The following is a 19,687-nucleotide window of genomic DNA, read 5'->3' as shown; positions in this document are numbered from 1 at the left end:
GGGTGGATACGTGGGTTTGAGTAGGGTGATCATGGCTCGGCACAACATTGAGGGCCGAAGGGCCTGTTCTGTGCTGTACTGTTCTATGTTCTAAAGAAAAGAAGTAGGAATAAATGGGGTTTTTGAAGTGGCAGGCAGTGACTAGTGATCAGTGCTTGGGCCCAGCTATTCACAATACCAAGACAACATAAAATTTGATGGGAATGTGAATGGCGAGGAGGATATTTTAAAAATTTCAAGGCGATTTAGACCAGTTGAATAAATGGGCACATGGCAGTTGCAACATTGTGTGGATAAGTGTGAAGTTATCCATTTCAGTATGAAACACAGAATGATAGAGTATTATTTAAATAGTGACTGATTGAAAAATGTTGATGTACAAAGGGACCTGGGTGTCCCTGGATGTCTTGCTGTAGCTGTACAGGTCCTTGGTGAGACTACACCTGGAGCTTTGCATGCAGTTTTGGTCTCCTTTCCTAAGAAAAGACATACTTGTCATCGAGAGAGTGCAGCAAAAGTTCACCAGACTGATTCATGGGGTGGCAGGATTGTCATATGAGGAAAGATTGGGTCGACTCGGCTTGTATCCACTGGAGTTTAGAAAAATGAGATGTGATCTCATTGAAATGTGTAAAATTCCAACAGGGCTGCATAGACAGGATGCAGGGATGCTGTTTCCTATGGGTGGGAGGGGAAGTGGTTCTAGAACAAGGGGTCACAGTCTGGGTAGTGGGCAGGCCATTTAGGACTGAGATGAGGAGAAATCTCTTCACCCAGAACCTGTGGAATTCTCTACCAGAAGGCTGAGCAGGCCGTCATTGAATATATTTAAGAAGGGAGTAGATTTCTAGACTCAATGTCACGCTCCCCTACTCTCCCCATACCCCTCGACACCTTTCAGATATGATCATATTGAAAGGTGGAGTAGGCTCCTAGAGCCGAATACACTTATTTTCTGTGTTTCCATGAAGTTTGGAAACCTGACAGATGAAAGGGACTAAAATAAAGTAAGTTGTAGAAATATTTGCCGACCCTCTGAAAGATCAGGAGTGCAAATATGAATTGGCTGTTTGTTGAAGCTTCAGTTGTACTCCGACTGCTCATTTCCAATTCAAGCAACATGTAGACAGCTGTGTGCACCATTTAAATAGACTGTTTCAAACCAAATAGAATACATTTTTAAAAAATAGCTAACTTAATGTGCCAGAGGCTGCTAGGTTTCACCCTTTAGGGGGGTATTGTGATGTTGAAAAATAAAATTCAATGGTACTTTTTCATTTTGACACACCCATACTTAATCCGTTTTTTATTTATCCAGAATCCAGCCGTCTCCACACCTCAGCAATCATCTGGACTCCAATCTACGCAACCTGTCTCTCCCAGCAAATCCTACAACTCTCCTGGTGCTTCTGGTGGCCTGCAGTGTCGCAGGTAAGGAGGTTCTTTTTACTCAAAAGTTGTTTAAATATATCCACTTGTTTAAGGGCATAAGAATTGATTTTGTTGGACAGATTAAATGTTCTCGGCAAGTCTTAGTCCATAGTCTTTGTCGAGAAATCTCCCAGCCCCTGAAAGGAGGATGACTTCTAACAGGCTTCATGATTTGTCTGTCCTCGGATGACTGGGCAGACCAATCTGTAGCCAAAAGTCTTTGGGTAGAGAAGAATTTCCCTGAGGATAGGTGTGTGGGGAGAAACAGGGTTTTGCTCCCTTTTCTCCTGCTTTTGTTGCTTTGTCGCATAATCCCAGTTGGTATAAGCCTTTGGTGCCAATTAAAATATAAACTTTGAATACCTGACAGCTGCACAAACTAAACTGAAAAGGAATTTCTTGAAGTGTAAATTAAAAAGTGATTCACTGAAAGGTCAGCACTAGAAAATGTCAAAGTGGTTGTTCATAAAAGTTCATTAACATAGGTGCAGTGAGAACATTTTTTGCCAGCTGCTATAATGTCATTGTTCAAAGTATACATTTGAGCACATGAGCTAAGACAGCCTGCCGCCCCTTGCAGAACCTTGTTTCAGTGAATGCTGCTGGACTGCTCGTCGCGGGGTTCAGAGTACCTTGGGGAAGGTGCAGCAAGGCTATTCTGTCAAAATTAGGAGATACTGGAGTGTGGAAAAAAAATAACTATTCAGGATCTGAGGTCAATGTAAAAATCAAAGGCCATAAAACGATAATTGCACATTGCTAGTGTGATGACAGAAGGGGTCTTGGAATAGTGGCAGATACTGTGAAGGAGTGTGAGAAATTAGTGAGCTTCCAAATCTGTTTCAGGGTGACCTGTTGGCCTTAGCGGTTTATCTCCTTGTAGGGTGGGCAGTGAGCAATTGCAGTGTGATGCATTCGTTATAATATAATACTTCAAAAGATGAGTAATTTACCAAAGCAGGGAATTAACTTTTATTAAGTTCTGATGAAGAATCTACAAGTCCAGAACACAAATTTCAACCCGTGTCTCACTAACATTTGAACTAATTGCAACAACGATATTGATTAAGTTTCTCTAAAATGCTGAATAAATAAAGGACAAAGCATTGAGGAAGCTGTAAAATCACATACCTTGTATTTTTTAAATAATCAATGTTTCTACTTGTCTCAGTGTCTCAGATCATTTCTTTAAGCTGTCATCAACTGAATTTCCCACCTCACTGACATCTTTGGTCTTTCTTTGTGTCTGTGAAATTCCTTGAAGTTGCTCCCAGTCCACACCAGCATTCCACTAAATTGCAGTGGGACCTTCATTTGTTTGCATAACCAGAGCTTCTGCCACACTTGGGCAGAGTAACACTGATGGGTCTGAAGCAGCCTCAAAGAATTTCACAGCTGATGTTTTCTTTGGCATCTTGGCCTTCCTTACTTGAAAAAATACCCTCAACATTCTACCCGCCCAACCCGAAAATAGGCAAGATTTTAGGTATGGTACAGACTCGGTCACGAAGTTTGCAATTTTGTAACGTCTGTAATGTCCAGCTATTGGTCAGCTAATTCCTCCCCATTGTAATAAAGGCTGCATCACATGAAGAAACAAACTTTCCCGAATTGCCATTTGACAAATAATAGTATTGACCAAGGAGGCTGATGATTTTAATCACGAACGTAACAGCTGCATTTCAATGACTGCTATCTGGATCTCAAGATTACATAGAGTATAGAAATTTATGTATAAAGGAGGTTATTTGGCCTGTTGCCCTGGTGCTAACTTCACCGTCAAAGTTTTGTCTACTTACTCCTACTTGCCTGCACTTCACCCATATCTTTCTGTGGCTTCCTTTATTTTTTTAATGATCCTTATTGTCACAAATAGGTTTACATTAACACTGCAATTAAGTTACTGTGAAAAGCCACATTCCGGCACCTGTTTGGGTACACGGAGGGAGAATTCAGAATGTCCAAATCACCTAACAGCACGTCTTTCGGGACTTGTGGGAGGAAACCGGAGTACCAGAGGAAACCCACGCAGACATGGGGAGAACGTGCAGACTCTGCACAGACAGTGACCCAAGCTGGGAAACAAACCTGGGATCCTGGCACTGTGAAGCAACACACTGTACTACCCTTTAAATTTAATTTGCTTTCTAAATATGATGCACTCAACATGGGCACTAATTAGTAAAACCTTACATTTAAACTCCCTTTTTCTGCTTCTAACATCAATCCTCAACGTGTTCCTCCTTGTTGCTGATTGACTGAACAGCGGAAATGGAGATGCCAGCGTTGGACTGGGGTGAGCACAGTAAGAAGTCTTGCAACACCAGGCTACAGTCCAACATGTTTGTTTCAAACACTAGCTTTCGGAGCACTGCTCCATTCACCTGAGGAAGGAGCAGTGTTCCGAAAGCTAGTGTTTGAAACAAACATGTTGGACTTTAACCTGGTGTTGTAAGACTTATCATGATTGGCTAATTGATTTTTTAAACTCGCTCTCCCAATAAATCTTCTCTACTTTATAATGGTTTCCATTTTAATTTGTGAATGCAGGACCCTGTTTTGCTGTCTTTGCAGCTGCCCACACTATTATGGGATAAAGTTGATATGAGAAAATTGATCCAGGAAAGATGAGAGGTTTGGGAAATTATAGATAGGTGCCTGACAGTGGTAGATTCTTGTGAACGATTTGTGTTTCCATTTTGTTTTTTTCAGTGGAACAGTAAGGCAGATGCTGGACTTAAGAAGAAATATGGCAGACAGTGTAGCATCAGCCCAGCACTCTGCAAACTCCAGTAATACAGGTACTTGCAACAACAAAAAAAGTATTGGATTGTTTAATGAAGTTCAGTAGTACTTTGTAACTATACTGACACATCAGTTCCCCACCTAATGAAAATCAGAAGGTGCCTGTAACTTCAGCCCCCACATACCGTGTAACTTTTTAAACATCCATTTTATGGGCATTCAATTCTGTACTGGTTAATTATGTGGGTGGGGGGCATTGAAATTGTCTATTTCTCAAGGACTTTCAAACCTTTCACCTTCCCCTTTGAACCAGTTGCTTGAATCCCAGCACTGTTTGCCATCCAACTAGTTCAACTTGGTTTTAATTTATTTCTATTCGGGTCAGCAGATTGAGTGCTGGCAGATATACCACCCTGAGATGGGAAGAGGAGGAGAGAATGGAAAGACAGAATTTTACTTTCAAGCATTAAACTGCCATTCTCTTGCTTAACTGAGGATTGTGTAAACTTACATACTGGAATTTTTTTCTAGTTCCCATTAATGACTATACATTCCATATTGCTGTAGGAAGGCACTCTGCTGCTGTGTGTGCGTGCGTGTGTGCACAAAGAAAGCATCAGCACCTACCAATGCCCAGAGAAACGTCAATGCATCATTGACTCTACAACTGATATGCCCTTTCATGCAGCATATTGTACTACAAGGGTCAATGACCCTTTGTATTATACTACCTTAACGTCAGTCATATTGAAGGTAGTCGGAGTGTCATCTGCATACCGGACTCCTCTAACCCTTTTGACTGACTCATATTACGTTGTCATGATTGGGGTTCCAAAGGAGAAGTTTGGGGACTGGGGGTGGGGGAAATGGAAATTTCTATTTACAGATTCTAATTGGAAGATATTTTGCTGTTGCAGGTATTACAAACTTTACACCTCCTCAGGTAGTTGGCGGACAGACAAAGCCTCAGAATGCAGGGACATCTGGTGCTGTGGTCACTCCTGTGCTCCCAGCAACTGCAGCAGTAGTAGGAAACAGTCAGTCGCTGTCGACCTCTGGCAGTAACCAGCCTATGCCAGTATCTCTCCAGTCAGTGCCAGTATTGCTTACAGTTCCAGTGGCAATGTCTTCCCAACCTCAGCTTCTGCAGCCCTCAGCAAATACTTTGATGACGAATCAGCAACCTGGAATTGAGTTTTTACCTGTTCAATCTCAACCCACGCTTAACAACCTCTCCAAGCCACTTGCACCGCAGATATCGACAAATGTAGCAAAAGCAAATGGTGCTAGTCCTTCTTTGCCAAGCCCAGGAGTCCAAAGGAAGTCCCCTGGAAGTATGGGGCCAATGCAGATAAGTAGTGTTGCTTCAGGTCAGACTGCTACCGTGGCTTCTGTGACCAGTACTCCGCCTATTCTTTCACCTCCGATTTCCCGGACAGTGCAACCATCTTTGACTTCCCCAGGACAATTTAACCCTTCTAATACTAGAGCACCAGTACAACCAAGGCCTTCACAGACTTGCAGCCAGGTACAAGTTTCTGCACCGTCAAGTCAGCCATTAACAGTCAGTTCAGACAGCACCAATGCAGGAGTTCCCAGAGCAGGTGAGTGGACAATCAGAATGTAACTGTGTGTATTGAAACTGAACTACTGTTCAACATGTTTGTGCTTGTAGTGAAATAATTACATAATTTAGGTTGATTGTTAGTCTTGTGCTGGCTACTTTTCACCATCAGTAAACTTGTAAATGTTGGTTGAGGGATAGGATTGAGCTATAAAAGGCAAGTTACCCAGAGGTTTATTGAAATATTGAGGGCCACAATGTCACTTCAAAATAAAAATCAACACCCCCGGCACCGAGGTCTCAGGTTCGATCCCGGCTCTGGGTCACTGTCCGTTTGGAGTTTGCACAATAGAACATAGAACATAGAACAGTACAGCACAGAACAGGCCCTTCGGCCCTCAATGTTGTGCCGAACAATGATCACCCTACTCAAACCCACGTATCCACCCTATACCCATAACCCAACAATCCCCCCATTAACCTTACACTACGGGCAATTTATCATGGCCAATCCACCTAACCCGCACATCTTTGGACTGTGGGAGGAAACCGGAGCACCCGGAGGAAACCCACGCACACACGGGGAGGACGTGCAGACTCCACACAGACAGTGACCCAGCCGGGAATCGAACCTGGGACCCTGGAGCTGTGAAGCATTGATGCTAACTACCATGCTACCGTGAGGCAAATCTCCCCGTGTCTGCGTGGGTTTCGCCCCTGCAACCCAAAGATGTGCAGGCTAGGTGGATTGGCCACGCTAAATTGCCCACGCTAAATTGCCCCTTAATTGGAAAAAATGAATTGGGTAAATTTTTTAAAAAGAAAGAAAAAACAACACCCCTCTATAATAAAGTACAGCTGTGTCTCAATTAAAGATATTAATGGGGCTACAATAAACCAACATCTCAGTGTTTTGGAAAGGTGTGAATTAAGATTCCTTTTCTCGCAAATATGAATGTTGTTGTCTGTAGCACCACATAGTTCTATTGCATTTTATAAAATTAATGGTACAAGTTTAGGGTAAGGGCTAACACATATCAATGAAAAATAATCTATTTATCTTTCAAGAGTCTTTTAGGACAATGTAACAGAAATCCTTACATGGTTCAAACAAGTGATGTCTTGTGTACTTTAAAAGACAGGCTTGTGACTGTAAGACTCCCACACTTGCTTCCTAGTGAGTTCCTGTTGCAGAAAATGGGAGCTTAGAGTTGCTGTCCTGTTTTTATATAAAAATAAATGTCTATTGTCACACCTTTGTGGGCAGAAACTGAACAGAAAACATCCCCCTCACAAGATTTGCTTTTAGTCTGGTACGGGGTTCAGGAGGAGGTGTTTACCCATATGTCTTCCAGATTCATTGGCATGTGCTGTAAAAATGGAATGGCTAATTGGAATATGGAATGTTTTACTATAATGGTTAATGGGAGGTCCTGCCAATCAGGATGATCAGGGAATTGAATGGGGCTTGAGGAAAATATTTAACCGATTTAAGGAATGTGCAGGAAGATGGGAAAATCCCAGGTAATAAGCACCAGGTAATCCTTTACACAGATTCATGAAATGCATTCTACCTCAGCATCAGTAAAAAACCCGTCTCAATACTTCAGTGGGCCTCAGTAATCTAACAAGGTGAAATTGTTTTCTTTAGAGCAGAGAAGGTTGAGAGTAATGGGGAAAATGTTGCAGTTCCTTCATCACCTGGGTCAGAATCCTGGAACTCCCTCCCCAGCAACACTGGATATTATGCGTGGTCCATTCAAGACCCACTTGACCCAGAGTCAAGTGAATTAACCAATAATGCTTAGAAAAATAATCAAAGTCTTTGGTCCTTGACAGTCCAATAATTATAGTCATCAGGTTTATAAGTTTAAACACAATAACTATTTATTATAACAAGAACTATTATGAAATGTGCAGAAAATACAGCTGGTTAACTATTATCTAATTCCTAACCGCGAGTTTTAATTTCCCCCCCCCCCCCCCCCCACCCCAAAACCCTACACACACACGACAGACAAGCACATGGGGTAGAAAAAAGTAAGTAAAGGAGAAAAAGAGTCTTTGTTTCAGATGGGTGTTTCCAGTACCCTGTTCCTCTTCAAACCTTGCTTTCAGTTCACAGTGTTTGAAGTAGCTCCATTCAGGACTTTATAGTTTTAGAAATACAGCACGCACAGCCTTTCTGGACAGTAAGAGAGAGATAGTGGGTCCTGGTCTTGTGCAGCCTGTAATGGTTTTCCTGTAGATCCTGTAGATTTGTGTCTAGGAGTCAATCTGAAACCTTCAGGTCTCTTGAGAACCATCCCACTGGGACAGGATCCAATCGCCTCCCCTCTGCTAACAGGCAGAGTACAGCCTTTAGTGCCAACCAATCAGTAAAAAGAGTCTCAGCACATCTCTCTTTCTCTCTCTCTCTAGTGCTGACAAATCTGAAACTCCTGTTCAAACTAGCAAAATGTTCTCTCCTGCTTCTTGACTTGTTATGTCCTGCTTCTTGACTTAAAGATACATGTCCATTAACACCCATGGATCAAAAATTGTAACAGCAAAATAAAAGGGGAGTATATCAATGCCATATGGATTACAGCGGTTCACAAAGGTAGCTCACAGCGACCTTGAAGGCAATTAGGAATGGCAGTAAATACTAGTCTTGCTGGGCACACCCATATCCCATGAATCAATTACACACAGTAAATATATTCAAATGAGGTATTGTTCCAGTAGTTGGGAAATACACAATGATGTATACGGTATAATGTATAAGGTACGGCCACATTTGGAGTATTGCGTACAGTTCTGGTCGCCTCATTATAGGAAGGACGTGGAAGCTTTGGAACGGGTGCAGAGGAGATTTACCAGGATGTTGCCTGGTATGGAGGGAAAATCTTATGAGGAAAGGCTGATGGACTTGAGGTTGTTTTCATTAGAGAGAAGAAGGTGACTTAATAGAGGCATACAAAATGATCAGAGGGTTAGATAGGGTGGACAGTGAGAGCCTTCTCCCGCGGATGGAGGTGGCTAGCACGAGGGGACATAGCCTTAAATTGAGGGGTAATAGATATAGGACCGAGGTCAGGGGTAGGTTTTTTACGCAAAGAGTGGTGAGGCCGTGGAATGCCCTACCTGCAACAGTAGTGAACTCGCCAACATTGAGGGCATTTAAAAGTTTATTGGATAAGCATATGGATGATAATGGCATAGTGTAGGTTAGATGGCCTTTAGTTTTTGACTTCCCATGTCGGTGCAACATCGTGGGCCGAAGGGCCTGTACTGCGCTGTATCGTTCTATGTTCTATGTCCCTGGGAGTCAATGTTAGGATTTGTAATATTAGTAACCATGCTTATACAAGGAATAATATAAAAGTTTGCAGATGATCTAATGTCTGGAAATGTAGGAGGATAGTAATGGACTAAAAATTTGGTTAAAAATGTATGTAATTTTAAAAAATATATACCTTTTTTAAAAAATATGTACGTGTATTTGCATGTCCAAGTGCCACTTTGTTGCCGGTGCAAAATAATTCTGGGTGCTTCAGGTATGAAGATGACTCTGAACAGAGCTTTAGAATCTGACCTGAGTTTGTACTTTATTAACAGTTGGGCCCCTTAAAGGACACTGCCTTACCAGAATAATATGTTTCACATTACATCTGGTAAAATCACGTGTTATCCACTGACTGTGAAAAAATGCCATGGAAGATGCTCTCTAATATATTTGGTATAGCAGGGTGGTTGGTTTTTACCTCCAGTTTGCAAAATCTGTTTATAATAATTTAAAGTCAGAGTGTCTTCAGACTGTTTATTTAGACTCTGAGCGTGGTACAGATCATGTTAAATATGGTTCCATCAGAGCAGTCGAATAATTTCACTCTGTTTACATAACTGCTTAACATACAAAAACATCCTAAAATAATTCATAAAAGCGTTGACAAACAAAATTTGACACCAATCACAAAGAGCTATTGGGACAAGTGACTCGGTGAAAGAGTTAGATTTTAAAGGATATCTTCAAGGAGGAGAGAGGGGCAAAGATGTTTCAGGAGGAAATTCCTGGGTTGCCAGTGGTGATGCAATTAAAATCAGAGATTAGCAAGGGACTGGAGTGTAGATATCTTGGATCGTTACAGGGTTGGAGGATGTTGCCGAGATAGAAAGGTGCAAGGAAAAGGCCTTGGAGCAATTTGCAATCAAGGATGAGAATTATTTCCAGGTCCGGAGCCAGTGCAGGGCAGTAAATGTTGATGGTGGGTGAGTGGAACTTGGTGTGGGTTAGTGTTGGATGCTGGACAAGCATTCACATAAATCACAGAGGCAGTTCAGTTGTCTATTGCAATGATGAACTAGAGCCTGGTGGTGTCAGTGTACATGTGGAATCTGATGTGTTCTCAGATTATGTTGCTGAGGGATATCATGTAAGTAAGAAACTGGAAGGGTCTAAGATTAGTTCCTTGGGCATTTTAAGAGATAATAGCAGGAAGATAAACCATTGCAGGAGATTTTCTGGCTCCTACTGGATAGGTAGGAACTAGGTGAATCCAGTCCCATTCGGCTAGGCAATGCAGGAGTGGCATTGGAGGAGGATGCTGTAGAATTGGGGATTTCTGAGACAACGGTGTTGCATCTTTGGAAGGCAGGGGACAGTACCTGAGTTGAAGGAACCGTTCACAATATCAGCTAAAAGGAAGCCAGCTATTCAGAATAGAAAAACTGTCAACAGGCATAAGAATTGAAATATGTAAATCCTGGTGATTTCCATCATAGGGGATAGAGGTGACGCCAAGCATCAAGTCTAAGAATGCAGAACAATTATATCTTGTAGACTTAAAGTTAAGCACACCGCATTTCAGCAGCAGAATAATACTCTGTAGTATGTGGTGATATATCCCTACCCTTAACTTTTAGAGCACTACAAGCGATGCTGCAGCTGACTGCAATATCTATTTTTAATACCCATGGCCTACAAAAAGCTAACAGGCGTGATTTAACCAAATGAGAACTATGTCCCTTGGCGAGGGGGTTTAGCCACGTGTTTCCTGGTGCTTGCAGCACCGCGAAATACGCTATTTAACGTGACTCTGGTTAGATATGGGGCCTCGGCAGCGAACGTGCAGCCAAAGCCGCATTTTGTCCTGTTTCCTGAACTGGAGGAGTCCTGCTTGCAGAAACTCCTCGGTGCAGGGAGAGATCAGGCTTGAGCCCCCGAACCAGCCCCAACTCACTCTAAGGGGTCTATACATTCTCAGCCCCCCCCCCCCCCCCCTTCCCCCCCCCCCCCCCCAACACACACACGCAGGACATCCCTCTCTGATCACCACTGCACAAAAATTGTCAGCCTGGCAGTGCAATGCCATCTGAGCACCTTTGCAGTACTAGGCTGGCACCCAGGTGACACGGCCAGGCTGACAGTGCCCAGGTGGCCCTGGCAGGGCCAGGGTACCACCCTGCCCAGAGGCCACGCACCTGTCCCCTCGGAGACTCCCATGTGTGTCGTTCCGTCTGGTCTCCATATGTAGAGACCCGTACTGAACTGTGCTCACCCGAGGTCTCCAAGGTGAAGGGGATAGTTCCCAACACCTTGGTTACCTCCGGGAACTGCATATTGGAGTGAGACTAGCTGTCTAGCTCTAATGGACCGATTTGCCAAAAAGATTATCCTCCCTAACCTACTGGTTAGGGAGAATATCACAGTTGTGCTACGGGAGGACACCTCAAAGGGCAGTGGGGCTATATGGGTAGAGATCAGGAATAAGAAGGGTGAAGTCACAATGTTGGGGGTTTACTACAGGCCTCTCAACAGCCAGCGGGAGATAGAGGAGCAGATAGGTAGACAGATTTTGGAAACGAGTAAAAACAACAGGGTTGTTGTGATGGGAGACTTCAACTTCCCCAATTTTGACTGGGACTCACTTAGTGCTAGGGGCTTAGACGGGGCAGAGTTTGTAAGGAGCATCCAGGAGGGCTTCTTAAAACAATATGTAGACAGTCCAACTGGGGAAGGGGCTGTACTAGACCTGGTATCGGGGAATGAGCCCGGCCAGGTGGTAGAAGTTTCAGTAGGGGACCATTTCAGGAACAGTAAGTTTTAAAGTGCTGGTGTACAAGGATAAGAGTGGTCCGAGGGTGAATGTGCTAAATTGGGAGAAGGCTAATTATAACAATATTAGGCGGGAACTGAAGAACCTAGACTGGGGGCAGATGTTTGAGGGTAAATCAACATCTGACATGTGGGAGGCTTTCAAATGTCAGTTAAAAAGACTTCAGGACCAGCATGTTCCTGTGTGGAAGAAGGATAAATACGGCAAATTTCGGGAACCTTGGATAACGAGAGATATTGTAGGCCTCATCAAAAAAAGTCATTGGCAAATAGTGTTAAGGAAAATCCCAAGGCTTTTTACACGTACATAAAAAGCAAGAGGGTAGCCAGGGAAAGGGTTGGCCCACTGAAGGATAGACAAGGGAATCTACATGTGGAGCCAGAGGAAATAGGTGAGGGACTAAATGAATACTTTGCATCAGTATTCACCAAAGAGAAGGAATTGGTGGATGTTGAGTCTGGAGAAGGGTGTGTAGATAGCCTGGGTCACATTGAGATCCAAAAAGACGAGGTGTTGGGCATCTTGAAAATATTAAGGTGGATAAGTCCCCAGGGCCTGATGGGATCTATCCCAGAATACTGAAGGAGGCTAGAGAGGAAATTGCTGAGGCCTTCACAGAAATCTTTGGATCCTCACTGTCTTCAGGTGATGTCCCGGAGGACTGGAGAATAGCCAATGTTGTTCCTTTGTTTAAGAAGGGTGGCAAGGATAATCCAGGGAACTATAGGCCAGTGAGCCTTGTGTCAGTGGTAGGTAAATTACTGGAGAGAATTCTTCGAGACAGGATCTACTCCCATTTTGAAGCAAATGGTTGTATTAGTGAGAGGCAGCATGGTTTTGTGAAGGGGAGGTCGTGTCTCACTAACTTGATAGAGTTTTTTCAAGAGGTCACAAAGATGATTGATGCAGATAGGGCAGTTGATGTTGTCTATATGGACTTCAGTAAGGCCTTTGACAAGGTCCCTCATGGTAGACTGGTACAAAAGGTGAAGTCACACGGGATCAGGGGTGAGCTGGCAAGATGGATACAGAACTGGCTAGGTCATAGAAGGCAGAGAGTAGCAATGGAAGGGTGCTTTTCTGATTGGAGGGCTGTGACTAGTGGTGTTCTGCAGGGATCAGTGCTGGGACCGTTGCTGTTCATAGTATATATAAATGATTTGGAGGAAAATGTAACTAGTCTGATTAGTAAGTTTGCAGATGACGCAAAGGTTGGTGGAATTGCGGATAGCGATGAGGACTGTCAGAGGATACAGCAGGATTTAGATTGTTTGGATACTTGGGCGGAGAGATGGCAGATGGAGTTTAATCCAGACAAATGTGCGGTAATGCATTTTGGAAGGTCTAATGCATGTAGGGAATATACAGTGAATGGTAGAACCCTCAAGAGTATTGACAGTCAGAGAGATCTAGGTGTATAGGTCCACAGGTCACTGAAAGGGGCAACGCAGGTGGAGAAGGTAGTCAAGAAGGCATACGACATGTTTGCCTTCATTGGCCGGGGCATTGAGTATAAGAATTGGCAAGTCATATTGCAGCTGTATAGAACCTTAGTTAGGCCATGCTTGGGAGTATAGTGTTCAATTCTGGTCGCCACATTACCAGAAGGATGTGGAGGCCTTAGAGAGGGTGCAGAAGAGATTTACCCGGATGTTGCCTGGCATGGAGGGCATTAGCTATGAGGAGCGGTTGAATAAACTCTGTTTGTTCTCACTGGAACGACGGAGGTTGAGGGGCGAGCTGATAGAGGTCTACAAAATTATGAGGGGCATAGACAGAGTGGATAGTCAGAGGCTTTTCCCCAGGGTAGAGGGGTCAATTACTAGGGGGCATAGGTTTAAGGTGCGAGGGGCAAGGTTTAGAGGAGATGTACGAGGCAAGTTTTTTACACAGAGGGTAGTGGGTGCCTGGAACTCACTGCCCAAGGAGGTGGTGGAAGCAGGGACGATAGTGACATTTAAGGGGCATCTTGACAAATACATGAATAGGATGGGAATAGAGGGATACTGACCCAGGAAGTGTAGAAGATTTTTGTTTAGACGTGCAGCATGGTCGGCACGGGCTTGGAGGGCCTGTTCCCGTGCTGTACTTTTCTTTGTTCTTTGTTCACAATGGGAGGGGATGGGGGCTTCACATCGCGAGATGTCTCGCGAGGCATGGCGAATCGGGTAGATCCCACGAGCGGGGTGTCCCATCATTTACCAGCCACGTTGCATCACGGCATGCTGCCTTTTGGACGCAGCATGGCTGGTAGATTGTGCCCAATATCTTGTAAATGTTGCTTAGCATAATGCGCATGGGGATATTCAAGCTACTGCTGCATTTTACAATAGCCCAGAAAATAATAATACTTCATAACGAAAGGCATCCTGATATCTGTTGTTTGCTCAGAATCTACTCAGTATGGAAATATGTATTTGAGAATGCAACCAATGTAACTAATCTATATTTAAATGTTTGGTTCTCCATTCCTGTAATAAATTCCATATTTATAAAGCATATGCGTTAATGCTGTGCCTGCAAGTATAAATCAAAATAGAAACTTTGTTATGAAACTTTCAAAAGTACAATCCATCTATCTGGTTGCCTTTTCATCAACATGAGAACTTGAGAATGTAAAGCTGTATTAGTTTAAAGGTCTTAAAATGTTGAAAGGTTTATAAAATGACATTCTCTTGACAAGTTACTAATTTCTGATGTAAACCCATTACTTTGTGTTAGGGATGTAAGAAACCCAGGTAGTCAAAGGTTTTGGGGTTCATTATAATAGCTGGTGGACAGAGTTATATATCAGTGTGTGAGCTAGATTCAATCCATAAATTGAATCCATGAACGTCAAGGCCGAAAATCTGCTGCGAGGAAGCTTGAGTTGACCTTTTTGCGTTTCTGTGTCAACGTCCTTGTATCAAACTTGAATGTTAAATAATGCTTCCATTCTATTAACAGAAAACAGCTTCAGCCAGGCCACCCAGAGACATCCTCCTGCTGTTCCAGCAGAGTCACCGGCTGCTAAGAAAGCACCGCCTAGTGGCAACCAGGTGGGTACAACAGATATATATCAATGCACATCATACCACCAGTTGTAGTTAGCTGCAGTCTCACTCGTTGTCTCTCCTAGCCAGTGGTGAAATAATACAATTATCCCTTTGGGTAGAATGTGGTTGCTGTTTGTACAGAAGAATAATTGACCTGATCGCCACATTGTTCCTTTCTCAGTAGTCAGGCATGGATCACTTTGTTACGTATTAACAGTAAGGCTCTAAGGGGGGAGGTAATGTTGTTCTTCTGTAAGTTAACATTTCCACTGACAATGAATTGTGATATAATTAACTCTTTTTCATAAGCAAATCTCACTTTCTTCAAAGTCTACAATTCCCACTGAAAATGAATTGTGATATAATTAACTCTTTTTCATAAGCAAATCTGACTTCCTTCAAAGCCTACAGAGAACCTTGGCAGAATTAAAGCTACAACATTTCTTTTTTTAAAGTATGTTTTGGGGGCCTTTTTGTTTTCTTAAAGGTAAGAATGCTTAAGTATAGAATATGAGACAATAAATATGACAAAGACCTTCCACAAGTACCCAAAGAGATGCAATTTGGTGGTGGGGAGGGGGGTGGGAGAGAACATGCAGCATCTGTATTATGTGGTATATTCACATCTTTAGCCTCACCAGACAGAAGAGAGTTGTGAAAAGTATCGCTGGTGAGTGGTCTTGTTTTAAAACAGCAAAAAAAAACAACTTGGGTGGAGAGAGGGGGAAAATTGTTAATTGTGCATTCTCTAAATAAACTGGAAAGATTCTCTAAATAAAACTGCACAGCGTAATGTGGTTGGATTGAATCCTCAAAAAGAGATGCCGTCACAAATGTTCACGTACCTTCAACCGAGTGAAGTATTCTGATTGGGATGCGACAATGCCGCACATTTCCAACAGCCTTAAATTCTACGCCTGGTTAACTCATCGCTCAGCGCGACACAGCGCAGAAACGGAAGTTGTTCAGTCAGTGAAGGTTCGTTTACGGAACTCGTAAGCCTTTTCAAATCTCTGTCGCAGATTCTCTTCTTTGCAGCACTAAAGTTTTTCCAGTTCTTCTAGAGAATACATATATGATATCAGTGTGTCTTTCCCCATTTGATTTTTTTCTTCCATCAAATATCTCAATAGTTGAAAGGTCTGGTAGTTACAAAAGAGATTTAGCATCACGTTTTTCAAACTGAAAGCAAATCTGTCTCTTTCTGTATGTATGACAACATGTAATGCCATGGTTTGTAATGTGTGAAAGAGATTGATTAATAGGGTGTGAGCTATTGAATGTTAGCACACCCCTGCAGAAACCTTAACAAACGCCACCTGCTGGGTTATTTTGTGTAGTTTTTTATTTTAATTTAAAGAATTATATCAAAACATTACATATTACTCCGCAATTCACAGCTGTCCGAAAAAACAGCGTCTCATTCCCCTCTCTACACCTATGGCATTTTCGATGGCAGCACACTGCTCAGTTATGAGGACCAAATGACAGAGGAACGAATTGCCAGCGACGAGCTTTTGGATGGAACCAGACGGCACGTTAGTGTGACTGAAGAGGATCTTATTGGACTTGAGGAGGAACGCAACGAGAAGAACACCCGCAAGCAGACAGACTGGGCAGTAAATATCCTCAAACAGTGGCTTATTGAAAAAGACAGAGATGAAAAATTTGAAAAAATGTCAGTGGACGAACTTAACAGTATTTTGAGAGAATTTTATGGCACTGTAAGGAATCATGATGGTAACACCTATAGCATTTCCAGTTACAAATCCATCCGGGCAGGTTTGAACAGGCACCTCAAGATGCCTCCTCACAGCCGGCAGATCTGCCTGATGCAGGATAAGGAATTCAGTAGTGCCAATAATGTGTTTCTAGGAGTGCTGAAGATACTCAGAAAACAAGGGAAGGATGAAACAAACCACCATCCCCCTATTAATGCTGCTGACCTTCGAAAAATCAGAACATCTGGTGTCCTAGGACTTCACACACCCATTGCACTTGTGAACAAAGTGTGGTTTGACCTACAGTTACACTTTGCAAAGCGTGGACGGGAAATCCTTCGGGATCTCCCTCCAGATGCTTTTGTTATTAAGCGAGATCCCAATGGACGACGCTATGCAATGCTAAAATATACAGGGAAAAGCAGAAGCCGCGAGGACCCATTGAAATTGGGCCGAATGTATGATATGCCAGGAGATGTAAACTGCCCAGTCACTTCGCTTGAACTTTATATATCAAAGCTGCCACCAGACCCTCCTGCATTCTACCTTCACCCTCTAAAATTAACACCAGAACAGTTACGGGAACAGGCTGTCTGGTATAAAAGGGAGCCAATGGGGGTAAATTATCTTGGAAGTATGATGCCTAGAATAAGTATTGCTGCCAGACTCTCCCAGAGGTACACCAACCATTCCCTCAGAACTACAACTGTCCGACTCCTGTGTGACGCTGGCCTTGGAGCACGGGAGATCATGGCACTTACTGGCCATCGTTCAGAATCCAGTATTAGAAACTACTGGGGAGCTGCAGAATTTCAGTATCGGGCCTGGTCAGACATGTTAGACAATGCAGGGTTCAACTATATTTACACAGCTCCAAGCTCTGTAACACATGAACCACAGCCAGGAACTTCGTCTTCCACAGTGACTTTACATCCCAATGCTATCTCCGGAAAAAACACTGGGATCATCTTGCAGAACTATGTCATAAAGCAGGAACAGCTAAAATGAACTTGTAGTATTGTGAACAAAACTCAAGAAGCTGCATAAAATTTTTAAATGAATAATGTATTAAAAGAAAAAAAAATATATATATATATATAGTTCTGAAATGAATAGACGTAAAGTATGATAGCATTACAATTTCAGTGTTATATTTAAACATTTCTCTGGGTCTGTATTAGTTCTTTACATTGAGCTTTTGATCAATAGAGGTTTGCTGACAAAAAAAAAATTGTTTCTTATAATCAGTGCTGTAATGGTTTCCGGTTCCCTGCTTTATCTGCTTGGCTCAGATATATTTTGCTTCCTGTTAAATTTACCTGGTTAAAAGGGGACAGCAAAGATGATGAAGCAGGGAATCTGTTTTGGAGTCGATTGTGGATGCACATCTGCAGAGTTGAAGGCCAAGACCTGGAAAAGCAGCGCACAAGCTTTGCTGTCCTACCAGAACTTTCGAAATGCTGAACCTTAGTTACAGCCCTTATCAAAATGCCAAAATTTTCAGACCATCAGTTCAGGATGAATGCAGCTACAGTAAAACCTGCATTTTAATTATAGAGCTTTTAGAAAAAAAAAACTAAATTGGGTAATAAAATGTGTGACCCTCCCCACATTGCATTAGTTTGAATATAATAGCAAGCACCAGTCAGTCCCTTTAATGTGGCTAGTTTCACAATGCTGGTTGTATATAGAGGCCTGTGACAGATAGCAAATAGATTTCAAACAAATGCAATGCTGTCTTTTCAACAAGGGCTGAAGTTAAACTGCATTCCCTACTGGACATGGGTATTAGATGAAATTGTTGTTTGGCATTTGAGCATACCACTTATGGAGGGTCAAGGACTTTCATATAATGGGAGCACAAGATATATTTGTGACATATTGGGAGTTGGGTCCAGCGATTGAAGCTTGAGAGATGGAATCCTTTTTCTATTATCGTTGAATATATAAAATGTATACATATTCCAAAGTATATTTACTTTGCTCCTTTAACTATTTCAATCTGCTACAATGGGAGCATTTTCATTTGCACAAATAAGATTAAATTTATATTTCAAAACTTGTATTTAACACTTCAAAGATTCATAAAATTCCTATTTATTTTAACTTAACTAAATTATTTATATACTAATACAAGCTAAATGGTACAATCTTAAAGGGGGCAGGAACAGAAACATGTGGGTTCATGTACCCTTGTATAGTCTTTTGATGGCGGCAGGACAAGCTGATATGGCTTTTTTTTAAAAAGGAAACTTCAGATTCTTGGTTTTATAAATAGAATCATAAAGTGTCAAAAGAAGGTAGTTATGAAAAACCTTTTATAAACCACTGGTTCGGCCTCGTCTGGAGTATTCTGGACATCAGTAGGAAAATGTTTCAGGCTTTAGAGAGGGTGACAAAGAGATTTACTAGAATTATACCACGGGATGAAAGATTGGAGAAGCTGGGATTGTTTTTTTTTAAAAAGGCCTTACATTTATATAGCACTTTTCGTGACTACAAAGCACCTTACAGCCAATGAAATGTTGTCACTATTGTAATGTAGGAAATGTGGCAACTAATTTGCAATCAGCAAAGTGATAATTACGTTTATTTTTTGTAATGTTGATTGAGGGACAACTATTCGCCAGGACACCAGGCGTTAACTCACTTCCTCCTCTGCAAAATAGTGCAATGGGATCTTCTACATCCACCCAAGCAGGGTGTTGGGTCTCGGTTTAATGCTTCATCTGAAAAACAGCACCTCTTGACAGTGCACTGCTCACGCAGGACTGCAATGGGATTTCGGCCTTGATTATTTTTTTGTGACCAAGCCCTGGGAGTTGAACTTGAACCTGGAACCTGTCGACGAGTGTGCTACCATCTGAGCCATAGCTGACACACACGGTTACAGCAGAGAGAGCAAAAGGGAGATTTAATAGAGGTATTCAAAATTGAAGGGTCTGAATGAAATAAATAAGGATAAATTGTTTCCACTAGCAGAAGGGCCAGTAACCATGCAAATTAACATAAGTAGTAGAAGGTTATCTGGAAAGCAATGCCTAAAAGGGTCTGCCAGCAAATTCAATAGCAACTTTCAAAAGACAATTGGAT

At 42.4% G+C, this 19,687-nt stretch overlaps 1 protein-coding gene across 8 annotated transcripts in view; it reads left to right on the top strand.

The window, feature by feature from the left end:
- LOC119956569 (activating transcription factor 7-interacting protein 1-like) overlaps positions 1-19,687 on the top strand; it is a 204,871-nt gene that overhangs the window by 143,995 nt on the left and 41,189 nt on the right. For all 8 annotated transcript variants that reach the window (XM_038783877.1, XM_038783876.1, XM_038783880.1 and 5 more), the window contains 4 exons: positions 1,319-1,431; positions 4,144-4,232; positions 5,094-5,780; positions 14,785-14,876. In XM_038783877.1, coding sequence (XP_038639805.1) covers positions 1,319-1,431; positions 4,144-4,232; positions 5,094-5,780; positions 14,785-14,876 — 981 coding nt within the window. The remainder of the gene's footprint in view (positions 1-1,318; positions 1,432-4,143; positions 4,233-5,093; positions 5,781-14,784; positions 14,877-19,687) is intronic.

This window comes from Scyliorhinus canicula, chromosome 23 (genome assembly GCF_902713615.1).
Source record: "Scyliorhinus canicula chromosome 23, sScyCan1.1, whole genome shotgun sequence".
NCBI lineage: Eukaryota > Metazoa > Chordata > Chondrichthyes > Carcharhiniformes > Scyliorhinidae > Scyliorhinus > Scyliorhinus canicula.
This window is presented reverse-complemented; position numbering and strand designations above follow the sequence as displayed.